We start from the raw sequence: 12,018 nt of genomic DNA, 5'->3' as shown, positions 1-12,018 counted from the left end.
CTGACTTGGTATTTTTATTCCACACACAAAAATACCACATGTGCTAAAGTAAAAGGTGTCAGGGTACCCAATAAAGGGTAATCCTGCACTAGTGCAATTCATGGTTCTTTTGGAAAATCTGTAATCTTAACAATATGGTGTTTGGGGTCTAACAGGAGAAAAATATGTGAGATTTCCTGATGCACTACATGGGGCAGCATTTTCCTAGTTCAGTGGCTCTAGTCTAGCTTTTAAGGCTCCAGGAGGAAGGGAGAGGACCAAAGGTCAGAGCTACTGAGACCCATAAGCCTCAAAAACACAAATAAAGATAGATAAAGGTATTCCCAGCCCACCCAAATAATGGATTTTGACCTGCTTTATTAGAATTGCAGACCTCTATTAAGAAAATAAGAACAGTGGTGAAAATTGCTGAGTCTCAGAGAAATAAACTGACCTGACTGATCAGGTCCAAATAAGGACATAAATACAGGAAATGCCAAACTAAGCTGGAGAGCACCTGTTTCCAGTAATGCTACAGCACTGACCATCAAGTTACTATAAACAGCTGTGCACATAAAATCATGTGACATACGCAACCCTGCTGCAAATGTCCATCTGAGTGGAAGCACAGATCACTTGTGAACAATACGTGATACATCAAATGAGACCGAGAGGTGTTGGCTGTTATTAAATTCTACTGCACGTGGCAGGTGTAATACTATGAAAATAAAGCTTCAAAGGGCATAGCTCTGAAAGAAACACCAGTTTATAACAACATACAACTCCATGCTCCTTCAGCAGCTGTTAGCCTGGGAGTCCAGGAGAATGCAGGTGACAAGGGAATTAATAACACAGCAGGTTTTGATAATGTGATAGTGACTGCAGGAGATGTAAGTGGACTCCTAACACCCATCAGGATGCTATTGAATGAATCAGTCTCTGTCACTGGATGGAGGTGTTCATCTGTTGGTTCTGGCATGAGGTGACAAGAGAAGTGAAACAGAACTGATTCTCTGCTCCCATTTCCACCAAAATCAGCTTGTCACATATATGCTCAGACCGGATCCATTGTCCTGGACACCAAAAGGATCAAACCAGGGCAGAAGGGACTATGAATATGTCACTGTATTATCAAAGGCTGTGCAAAATACCACATCCCTCCAAGCAAGGTCTGCCTAAGCAGCAGTGCAGGTATCTGCTCTGTGCTTGGTATTCCATTCTGTTTCCCAATAGATGTCACAACATGGGCAGCCACTTAAATAAGCTCCCAATGCTCTGAAACCCTAAAATAGCAACTTTGGCAATTATGCTCCCCCACTGCCAGCAGAAGACATTCTGCAGGAACTACCTTTTGCTGTTAACCTTTCAGTGCCCTTCATCCATCCTGACCATCTGCAGTCTGTAGACTAGAATATGCATTCTCTTCTTTCCTGATTTTCTTCTTCTTTTTCTTCTTCACTGATCTGGCCTCTTTATATCTACCTTCCTGCCGCTCACGCTCTCCATTGCTAAGAATGGGACATAGAGCATTCTTGCTGGTCTCACCACACCTGACCGCTTCTGGTGTCTGTTGATCATTATCACTCTCTCCTTTAACCTTCTTCTTCATTTTCTTCTTCTTCTTCTTCTGGTTGTGCTCTGTGCACTCTTGATTCTGGGCCTGGTTGTAGTCATGGGATACCCCAGGAAGAGCACTCTGCTTCAGGATGTCTGCTGCTGATACAGCAGCCTCTTGGCACCTCTGCCATTCCTGGTCACTGTCTAGTTCACTGAAAGGGTTACAAGAAAAGCAGGAGGTAAGTATGTTACATGTTCACCTTGAATTCAGCCAAAGCACAGAATCCAAGATTCCAACTTCATCCTGTTTGAGATTTGGATGAACTCAATGCTTTTGAGGCACAAAAATCTATTACAGAAACTACTTAACCAGTCTGTAGCCTAAGCTGCTCTTGAAAGCTATTGTGCTTCAAGGGGGGATACACTCAAAGCAGGAATACATCTTTCCAAGCATATTCCTTGTTTCTATTTAAAACAAATTAAAAAGATTTTTCTAATGTAGAGAAAAAAATTCCTTCAAACCAGAAGTTTGAAAAACTTTTCTTCATACTGAAAAAAACACAAGTTGTATGAGCTAACACTTGAAAACAAATTTGGAATAAATTTAAAAGTAGAGATGAATAGAAGATAGTGAGGTCTGTATTATGCAGAGTTCTGAGAAAAAAGAGGGTGTGGATTATTATATACTTACTAATAAAGAAACACAAAAGCCTAACATCAAGTGAAACATAACAGAACTGTCAGAGACCGAAAGGAAGAGAAGAAAAGAACACAAGACCTTGTAGACATTGACTTGGGTTAAAAGAGCACATTTGCCTCTATGGGGCAGATTGGATGCATCTTTAAATGTTATTTTTTTATTTGATAAGTTGGATTAATTAATAAAGTTACAAAAATAAAAATCTTTTGACAAATTCAAGTGTAAATGCAATAAAAACTGATTACTTGATCCCTGCAGCTTTCAATTTCCTGAGCTGTCTCAAACCAGTCTTTTAAAGACAGATGGAATAATGCATTAGAAACAAAGTATCAGTCTAACATTTCACCTGGAACTGGAAGTTCTTTGCCTCCTGGCTGAGTGGGAAGGTTCTGATTTTCCACAATCTCCTGGGACAGATGAGGAGAATAAGCGAAAGCCTGAAACATACAGAAAGGGAACAAAAGGCAATAATGGTGTCAACCCTGACATGACTAGAGTCGCAACCAGCACTAACATGGCCCTAAAGATCTCAGAGGTGTTAGCATGCCATAATATCAAAGCAACCCAGAAATTCTTGTGATGCACATATTCAGAGCAATGTGTGAGCTAGCAACGGAGAGAAACCAATACACTTGTCCATGTCTGTTTAATAGTTTCCACCAACACAACAGTATCTGTGCTTGGAACTTACCATCATCTTCAAAGTCAGCAGCTTGTATGGAAATCCATCCACAACGTGGTGAACCCTCCAAGACAGTGATGCAGCTAGAGGGAAAATCAAAACTTGAATTTAGGAAAGGGGAAAAGGATTTAACTTTGTGCAGCAAACACAAGAGAGTTGGACATACTAAGAAATAAAAGTTAAGTGAGAAGTTATGTGATTTTTTTAAGTGGCTTCACTTCAATTCTTCACTTCTGAAGTGATCACAATAGAGCAGGTTCACTCCCAACAAAAGTGTGACACACATGAACTGCCCAACAACATTCCAAGCAGCCAAGCCACACTGAACACTAAGACATTTAGTTCCCATTGGCCATACTTTTGCATTAAAGTACAGCAGCAGCAAACTGCAGCTTAGTGCAAAATTTGGGACTTGCAAGGATAACATGAAAAGAGATCAGAGTTTTTAATAACCAAATTTAAAGTCAGCTCTTAAAAGGTGGAAGCTCTGGTGAATGTAAATTTTGCTTATTTCTTTTCCAGTGCAGAATATACAGCACTGAGGATAACAGAGAAAGGCAATATCAGGTTTTCTACCTCAGCAATGGAAAACTGAACAAGGGTGAGGTCAATTTATAAGCATTTGGAGGCCTGGAGTAAATGCAAGGGTGGAGGAAACAGGAGCAACAATCCTTTCTTAATCTCTAAGAATTTTTCCCATGGCAAAAAATGCACTTAAATCTACAATGATTCCTTCACCTAGCACTTCAGGAGCATTCACACAGCTTTAGTTAGGAAAAAGTCTAAGTCTTTATTTGATCTCATATTGCAAAGTTTTGGTTACCCATTTGCAGATACCTGTCTAACATTGCTCCCAGTTTCTTTGCAACATGTGCTCTGAACTCTGGTGTGGTCTGTAACTCGTTCCCATCTTGGTCATGATCATTCACTCTCTGCCTGTTTAAAATAAAAAACAACAACAACTGTGGTCTTCTTCAGGCCCTGTGATCCTCTGTTGTTCTCAAGTAAGTGACAGGGGACCTGCAATGTGACAGAGCATCTTGTGCCTTAAATAATCAATTTAAATCCAGTTCAGATAAATAGTAAACAAAAGCAATTATTATAAAGAGGGCTGTTCATTAGCAGATGTGGACTTAGCCTAGTGGGCTCAGGACGGTTCCCAAAGCACACACTACCCAATTACCTCCAACATGAAATCCATTATGACCTTTCTTCCCTTCATTGTAGTGCTGCAGTCACTGGGGGTGGGGCTGTGCTGGACTCTTCCTGACAGGCTGGGCTGACCTGTGCTCAGGGTGGGCGGTGGTGGTGCTGGGAGGGGTTACGTGGGGAGCGGGACTGCAGACACCCCAAAACTTGCCATAGCCTCACCATAACCCTTCCTCCCAGCACTGCTGACACCCACCTTGAGCACAGCCCCCGCGTACCAGAGAGCCCGGTGCGGCCCTAGCCCCAGCCCGCAATGGCAGCTCACCCCACCTGCGCCCCATGCAGATCCAGGGGCACATGCCATCCACTCCACCCCACAACCCCTGGACAAGCCATGGCCGCGTGCATGCATGGGCATTTATCGGCCACATAAGCCTGATTTCCAATGCACTCAATTTTCTTCATATTGGTGCCAATCTGACAGAGGCTGACTTAATGTCAGCCTAATGCAGACCTGCCTTAACTCGGACGTGCTTGTCTTTGCAACCATAACCTTCTTTTAATGTAACTTTTGTGTGTGTGTGTGTGATTTCCTAGCTTCATCTGAAAAAGCAAATTGAAGAATAAATTCCCGATGTGGAATCAAACTGGGTCAGTAACAGTGTTGCTTCTAAGTTGCACGCATGCACAGCTGCGCACAAGTAAAAATGTTGCTGCGCACCCGCTTGGAGAGAAGCTGGGCTTGGAGTGCGGCAGAGGCACCGGGGCCGGGATAGGACTGGGGCGGGGACGGGAACAGAGACAGAGATGGGGATGAGGACATGGCTGGCACGGGCTCCAGGGAACTGCTCCGCTCCCCCACATTGCCTCAGGGAGCGAGGAGGCACATGACATCAGGGCTGGGGAGTGGAACAGTTCCCCGGAGCCGGCAGAGCCTCACACAGGGCAGGCAGTGGCTCCTCCCTGAGGTGAGGCAAGGTGGGGACGGGGGCTGGGGGCTAGCACAGGCTCCGCCAGCTCTGGGGAACTGCTCCACTCCTCAGCCCTGATGCCATGTGCCTCCTCGCTCCCAGAGGCAATGCAGGGGAGCGAAGCAGTTCCCTGGAGCCAGCGGAGTCTGTGCCAGCCTCCAGCCCACCTTGGGGAGGAGCTGCCGCCTATCCTGCTTGAGGAGTGAGGAACTTACCTTCGCCTGGTGGCCAAACTCTGCCCGCTCTCACCTGGACACTTACTTTGGGACACTTACTGGCAGACCGCACCACGCTGAAAGGGGGAGGCGGGACCAAAGCAGCACTCATGGACTGCTACTCCTTAGAGGGAACATTGGTCCCTAACGGAATTGGGAGAATTCTGGCACTTGAGCTAACAGAGTAAGTCAGGGGTGTCAAACTCTTTTGGCCCCACAGGCTGGATTAGTGGTGTGGAACTGGTCCATAAACCAGAGGAATGATGCAAGGCTGGCCCCATGGGCTGGATCAGGCCCATTAATAACCTCCCCTCTCCATGCTGGATCCAAGTACACATAGTCCCCATTCTGACTAGTTTGGGACCTGGCAAGAAGCAGCCCAGCATCCTGGACACTTAGCTGCCATCTCAGGAACAAACCAAGGTGCTGCTGGGGCTTCAGCACTGGGGGTCTCACCCAGGCATCTGAATCTGCCACAGGAAGGTCCATCATCAGAGCCAGATTCAGGGCAAAAGCCTGCAGGCCAGATTGCAGGCCATGTTTGACACACCTAGAGCAAATGACAGCCTCAGTAAATTGTCAGCCCCCCTGAAGATCTGCCATTAAGGAGGGAACACTGACTAACAGAAAAGTAGCCAGGTGATTTCACAGACATTTGCTGACAGCAAAGGAATGTTGAGACTCAAGAATCTTGAGCTCTATTCAAAGCAGAACTTTACTAAGTTATAAGCAATGGGGAACTGGTTTTAAGAAGGCAACTGTTGTGCAACTATAATGATAGGCCACCATACTACATCTGCTATGTCAGCAGCACTTTTCTTCACTGAAAATGGACTCTGAAACCAGGAAAAATACCTGAGACTTGGCTGAGCTGATGGTAGCTTGTCTGTCCTTAAGCCACCTGACAAAGCAAAGCAAAATCAAATTAGTATGATCCAAAACGCCAATAATTCCCATTTTGTTGCAAGTGATTTGACAGAGTATAAATCCTTTTGAAAGACAAGACAGGGGTCACATTCAAAGAATACTGCTATGATCTGAAACTCTTCAAGCTGTACATAAAATGGCTTACACCCCTGGCTAAAACATAACCAGAGTTTACACTGGATCTATCCACTGAAGAAGGAAAGTATCCTTACGTGGCAAGAATCCTATAGGTATACAGTATATTTAATTTATAACATTTATGACCCTAAAAGGGCAGCATGCCTTGTTAGCACTGTCTGGGAGATGGAGCCTCATGGAGTGCCAAACTTTTAAATGTTTAGTTCTGAGGTAGGACAAACGCACCTGACAGGCACCCTCAGAGGTAGGACTAGACACAGGAGGAAACCACAGGCAGAGGACAAGCCAAAGATTGATCGACAATTTAGCTACTGATTAAGTAGCTCAGGAATTGTGGCTGGAAAGAAGAGCTGGCCACCAGGCCAGGGGCTCTCAGGCTCCATGGATGCTCAGCCGTGGGGCGTTTGGTTTCAACGTCTGCTAAGGTTATGGGCCGCCACGGAGCGGGACAGGACCCTTCGCCAACGGAAAGGGATCCGGGCTGGTCAGGGCAGGGAAGCCCGGCCGGACCCCACCACGTGGGAGAGGAAGAGCCCGGCCAGGTCGGTGTCCAGCCGCCTACCGCTGCTGGGCTCCGGCCGCCCTGTGGCTGCCCGCTGCCCCGCCGGGTCCCAGGCGGCCTCGCGGAACCGCTCCCAGTCCTCCGCGCTGCTGCCGCTCTCCGAGTCCGACCCGCTCGCGCCTCTGCCGCTCGTGGGCGCCGCCATCTTGGGAACCTCCCCGGCCGCCAAGCATTATGGGACTTGTAGTCCAGAACGGCGCTTTCCCTCCGCAGCCCCTGCGGACTGGAGCCGGCTTGTCCGCGGGAGCTCTGCGCTCCTGCTCCAGCCTCTTTGGCAGGGTGTCCTCTCGCCCAGCAGTGCCCGAGTTGCTCCAGGGCCCTGCTTTCTATCTCCGTCCGGATAGCTAAGGCTGCAGCCTGCGCCCTGCCCAGCTTCAACAAGCGGCTCCGAGAGCCCAGCCCTGCGGGCTCTGCCCCTGGCTGCGAGGGCCCCGGGGAGAAGGGACAAGCGATGCAGAGCTCAGCGTAGCAGAGAATGCATGAGCTGTAACAGCTCAGGGGCCCTAAGGAGAAGGGGAGACCCGGCAAGCTGGGAAGCAGCAGTGGAGTCCTCAAGGACAAATTAGGCAAAGAGCCTGCTGGCAGTAAGTCTGGCAAGGGCCCAGGGGTGTAAAGGCAACAGATGAAAAGGAGTTGAGTGCTGAGTCCTGGAATAAATGTAAGAAGGGAAGATAGAGGCTGAATATCAAGGATGAGTACTCAGACAGCAAGACTTGTCCCAGCAAGAGATGGGGACAGACATGCTGCCTGGGTCTTTCAAAACTGAAGAGACAGACATATGCGATATGATAGAGATGCTAGAAAATGTGCACTAGCCAACAGTCCTGCCATTGGCAGGGAGATGTCAACTGGAGATTTGTGTTGTTCTCTTCCATTTCTGACAGATGGTTTGGGGTTTTGCTTTGCACAATGTTGTGTGCTTGGGCACATAAAATTCCTGGAGGACTCTGTCAAGATGTGGAAAATGCAACAGGTAGACAGTCATTAATCCATGTATGAAGAAATACATTAGGTATATTTTTTCCATGCAAAGAAAGTCTACATTGTCACCACCTGTGCTTCTTGTAACTAGCATGCACATAGACATGGGATTTTGCGTTCCAGGGACTCCAAACATGCTAACATTTAAGAGCAAAATTAAAAAGAACCAAATTATTTGAAGACAGAAAACAGTGGAGAACTGCTTTCCCAGCCTCTTTTAGTCAATACGTTTAATTGTATTTGGACCTTTCCTAATGACTCACAGTATGCTATGCAGCTATTTCTTTTACCTGGTAGTTTTACACTTTCTTAATGGAAATCTTTATGTTCCTAATAATACATATGAATCAAGATAGAAGTTTTAGTCCATTGTTATGTCTGCCAGTGAGGAGTACCAGATACTTCAGAGCATAGTGTAAAAAACTTTAATCTGACATTTATATGTAGGTTTCCCACGCTTTATGCTGTACATGTGTTCCTGGAAAATGGTGTATAACTTGAATTTGCATAAAGGGAACACACTTTACAATGTAGCAAATAGGGATATGTTCCAAGACCTTGACTGTACTGACTCCCAGACCCATTTCTACCACTTTTACAAGACAATTTTGGTACTTTCCCACAGAAGACAGTACACACAACAAGCACAGGGCATTATTATAATAAGGATGGCAACTACAGAAACATATGTTGCAGATAACAAGCAAGGAACACAGCTCCACACAGGAGACTATATTTTGGTGCTCGTCACTCCCACAATGCACTGCAGAAAACAGCTGACTGTGGGTTTCCACCATGCAGATGCATAACAGTGAATTTACATTGCATATAACAAATGTTTGGTATAAAAAGGGTCATCACATAAGAGCAAATTTGCATACAGAACCTGCATAAAGTGAGAGAAACCTGTAATGTGTGCTTATATAGGACAAATTGTTCAGGATGTTTGTTGTAAGCTTGTCATTATGGCAGTGCTTGGAAATATAATTAAAAAGGCAGATAAGAACTGCCATCCTAGAAAAAATGTTTGAAAGCAAGCATGTCACCTGCAGGAAACAGGTAAGATCCTTCAGGCCAAGAGAGATTCATGAAGTGAGTAACAGTTCCTGGAGAAGGCTTTCCATGTCCACCTAGAAAGAAAGGTTCAAGGAAAGACTGGAAATAGATGAGCTAGCATGGCTGTTGAAAAGATGTAGGGTAAAAAGGGTGATATTGTCAATTGTGTTTACATGAGGCCATGAATATACTACTGTGCTAAAAATACTAATAGTATGGGAGAATACTGGGAAGAATGACAGTGGAAAAGCACTGATGCTAGACCCTGAAAGAGCCCTGACAAGGTGAAGGATTATTTACCTTGAATTGTTTGGCAGTCTATTGAGTATCACACCCTGAGGAAGGAAATCAAGGCATAGCAATACACATGAGGGCTGATTTAGTAGATGTGGCACATACTTTCCTATAATCTTAGGCTGTCAAATGCCCTGGAACATGGGGTTGTACCCCTTATATATGTTTACCCTATCCAGTGTTCATCTGAAAGCTTTTACAAACGTATGACATGGTAATCCTTTGAATCCAACTTGTATTCAATGAGGAAAATACTGCCTTTCAACATTTTTTAACTTGTTGCTATTCCATTTAATTGCTCCTTGCAAATGTTATTATGGGAATAGATGGGAAAGCCTCATTTATCCTCTCCAGATTCTTCAGGGTTCAAAATTACTGTCTCCTTTTACTAACCTTGTCTCTAAACTTGCTTAATTTTTTCAGCCTCTTTTTTGTAAGGAAAGAATGCTTATCATACTGCTGTCCAACTCTGAATCTCTTCTAGTTTAAGAAATAAATGTTGGCTAGTAATCTAGTGAGTAAATGCTATGGATGTATATAGTGAGAGTGTATTTTAAATATTTATGTGAGGCAGAAATAGAATCATTCTTTAGATAGCCTAACATTATAACTTGCAACTATCATTTGCATTGACAAGATTCCCTCAGTAAGCTGTCTAAAGTTGCTTTTAAGTGAGTTGTATAGTTACCACAAAATGTCAAAGCAACAGAGAACATTTTGAGCACATTACTTACTTTCATGCTCATAATACTACAGAAAATCTGTTTATTTTGTAACAATATTCAATAAGAAATTTCTGCAGCAGTAACTAGCTGCACTGATTGCCACCTGGCTCATTCCAGCTCTAATAGGGTGATCTCATAATCCCACAAATACCTTCAGGGCCTGTGTAACATCTCACTAATTTGATATAACATCCAAGTACTGAAATGTTGTTGAAACACTGATGTCCCAAGCCAATCTCATGCTTCTCAGAATATTACAACTGTAATACAGGAGTTTCCTGTTAGGCCAGACCTCTCTTGGCCTTCTATCTGGTACCATGTAAACCAGTACAGCCTGTTCTATGGTCGGGTTGTTGTCAACTAAACGAGCACTCCCACCTGTGCTAGCCTGGGTGAGGAGGGTGTGTGGACACCCAGCAGGACTGAAAACAAGACCTGTCAAAGGTGGATGAGCTTCCTGCAAGCCAACAACTATCTGTACCTGGAGAGGAGATGGGTGCCAGCAGGTCACTTTGCCCAATGAATAATCAATGATGCAAATCAACTCAATTAATCTCATACCAGATTGGTCGAGGCCTGGGTCTACGACTGCATCCAGACAGAGTGCAGTAAAGGAGGGTTGTTACAGCATCTAAGGTGCTCCAACAATCGCAGCAGCCTTGGGACGGACTCGACTTGAATACAGGAGTTTGGCCTGTCTGACAAGATTCTTTGGGTAAATCCAGTATCTCTTATTAGACCAACTCTTATGGGCTCAGATCAAGCATAGACCTATGCTTGCCTGGCAAGAGAAACACCATGACTATGGAGGCAGTCCTTCCTAGTCACACTAGGGAAAACTGCTCTCCTGGCACAGGGATAGTACTTGCCAAGGTAATGTATAATAAACCTCCCACTTAGCTGCTGGAGTGGGAAGGTCTTGGCTTTAAGCCCACTTTATGGAAATTTAAGTGTCCTCCCTGGCTTGCCCCTGAGGTCCTATGGCTGAGGGCAAGCAAAACTTGGGGGCATCTGAACCCCAAGCCTCTGGGCTTGGGCTTGCAAGTAGGATGCCCGCCAAAGGTTTTGGAAACATCTGAAGCCCCAGGTGTGGGTGGAAGATGTTTGCTGGTAGTAGGGACACTTATGGTTCTGGACCAACTCTTGAATTTGGAATTTGTTTTGGCTAATTTGGCTTGGAATATGGAAAATTAACACCCCCCCCTCCCCCAAATAGTTTGAAAAATTCTTCTTACCAAGCTTTTGGGCACAAACACCCTTTGTCAGACTGAGGAAGCATCTGCAGATGGTCTGTGTTCTTCCTGGATGGCATGGTAAAGCAGCCAGAGACCAGTACTTTTATGCAAGAAAGCTAGTCAGTTAAATGTAAATTTAAGTGGTCAGTAGGTGAGAGACAGGTGGGAGGGGAAGGGGGAATGAATATAGCTGTAGTGAAAGGATGGGAGACAGGAGGGTAGGGGGGAAGGGAATGAGAGTAGCTGGTAAAGTAGAGGGTTTACGTGGGGAGTCAGATGTTAGATTTGACTGTCTGACAAATTCTCCAACAGAGCAAATATAACCAAGGTAACTAGCTGAGCTTTATGATGTAGGGCAGGATTAAAACTTTTGTAATAGCATAGCTCTCCATTCTAGATATTGTTCACATCTCCACCTCAGTTGTTAGTGTGATACATTCATATCCCAATCTAGGTTTTTTTGGTGATACTGTCACTGTGGACTTAGAAACTTTTACTGAGGGCAATTCTAAGGCTTTTAGCATGGCTTCCTTCCCTGGCACAACTAAATGTCACAGCTCTTATCAAGAGATTCACCAAGTTAACAGGTTCACAGAAGGTTAGGACTAGAAGGGGCATTGGGTCCAGCCCTCCTACTCTGGGCAGGAAAGACTGCTGGGGGCAATGTGGCAAGCAGCAGAGGGAGCTGAGGGTGACCACTGGGCAATAACTGGCCATGCTGACCTCCCTGCTTCTGGGCTGGGGGCTACGCAGTCTGCTCTGCTGTGTTTGAATCCATACACTGGGCCTGTGTGGTTTTAAGCTCTCCCTTTAGTCCCTGGGTCAGTCTCAGGCAGTGCCTCTGGCT

The 12,018-nt window shown here is 45.3% G+C and overlaps 1 protein-coding gene across 1 annotated transcript; it reads right to left on the bottom strand.

The window, feature by feature from the left end:
• Window positions 1–340: 340 nt before the first annotated feature.
• C10H12orf43 (chromosome 10 C12orf43 homolog) lies at window positions 341–7,056 on the bottom strand. The gene is made up of 6 exons (XM_006266994.4): window positions 6,881–7,056; window positions 6,109–6,154; window positions 3,756–3,854; window positions 2,928–3,001; window positions 2,583–2,673; window positions 341–1,748 (listed from the first exon to the last, which is right to left on the bottom strand). The coding sequence occupies exons 1-6, from the start codon at window positions 7,023–7,025 to the stop codon at window positions 1,355–1,357; spliced, it is 849 nt and encodes a 282-aa protein (XP_006267056.3). The 5' UTR covers window positions 7,026–7,056; the 3' UTR covers window positions 341–1,354.
• Window positions 7,057–12,018: the final 4,962 nt, after the last annotated feature.

Source organism: Alligator mississippiensis, chromosome 10, assembly GCF_030867095.1.
Source record: "Alligator mississippiensis isolate rAllMis1 chromosome 10, rAllMis1, whole genome shotgun sequence".
Lineage (NCBI taxonomy): Eukaryota > Metazoa > Chordata > Crocodylia > Alligatoridae > Alligator > Alligator mississippiensis.
The sequence above is the reverse complement of the archived record's forward strand: the minus strand, read 5'-3'. Positions and strand labels throughout refer to the sequence as shown.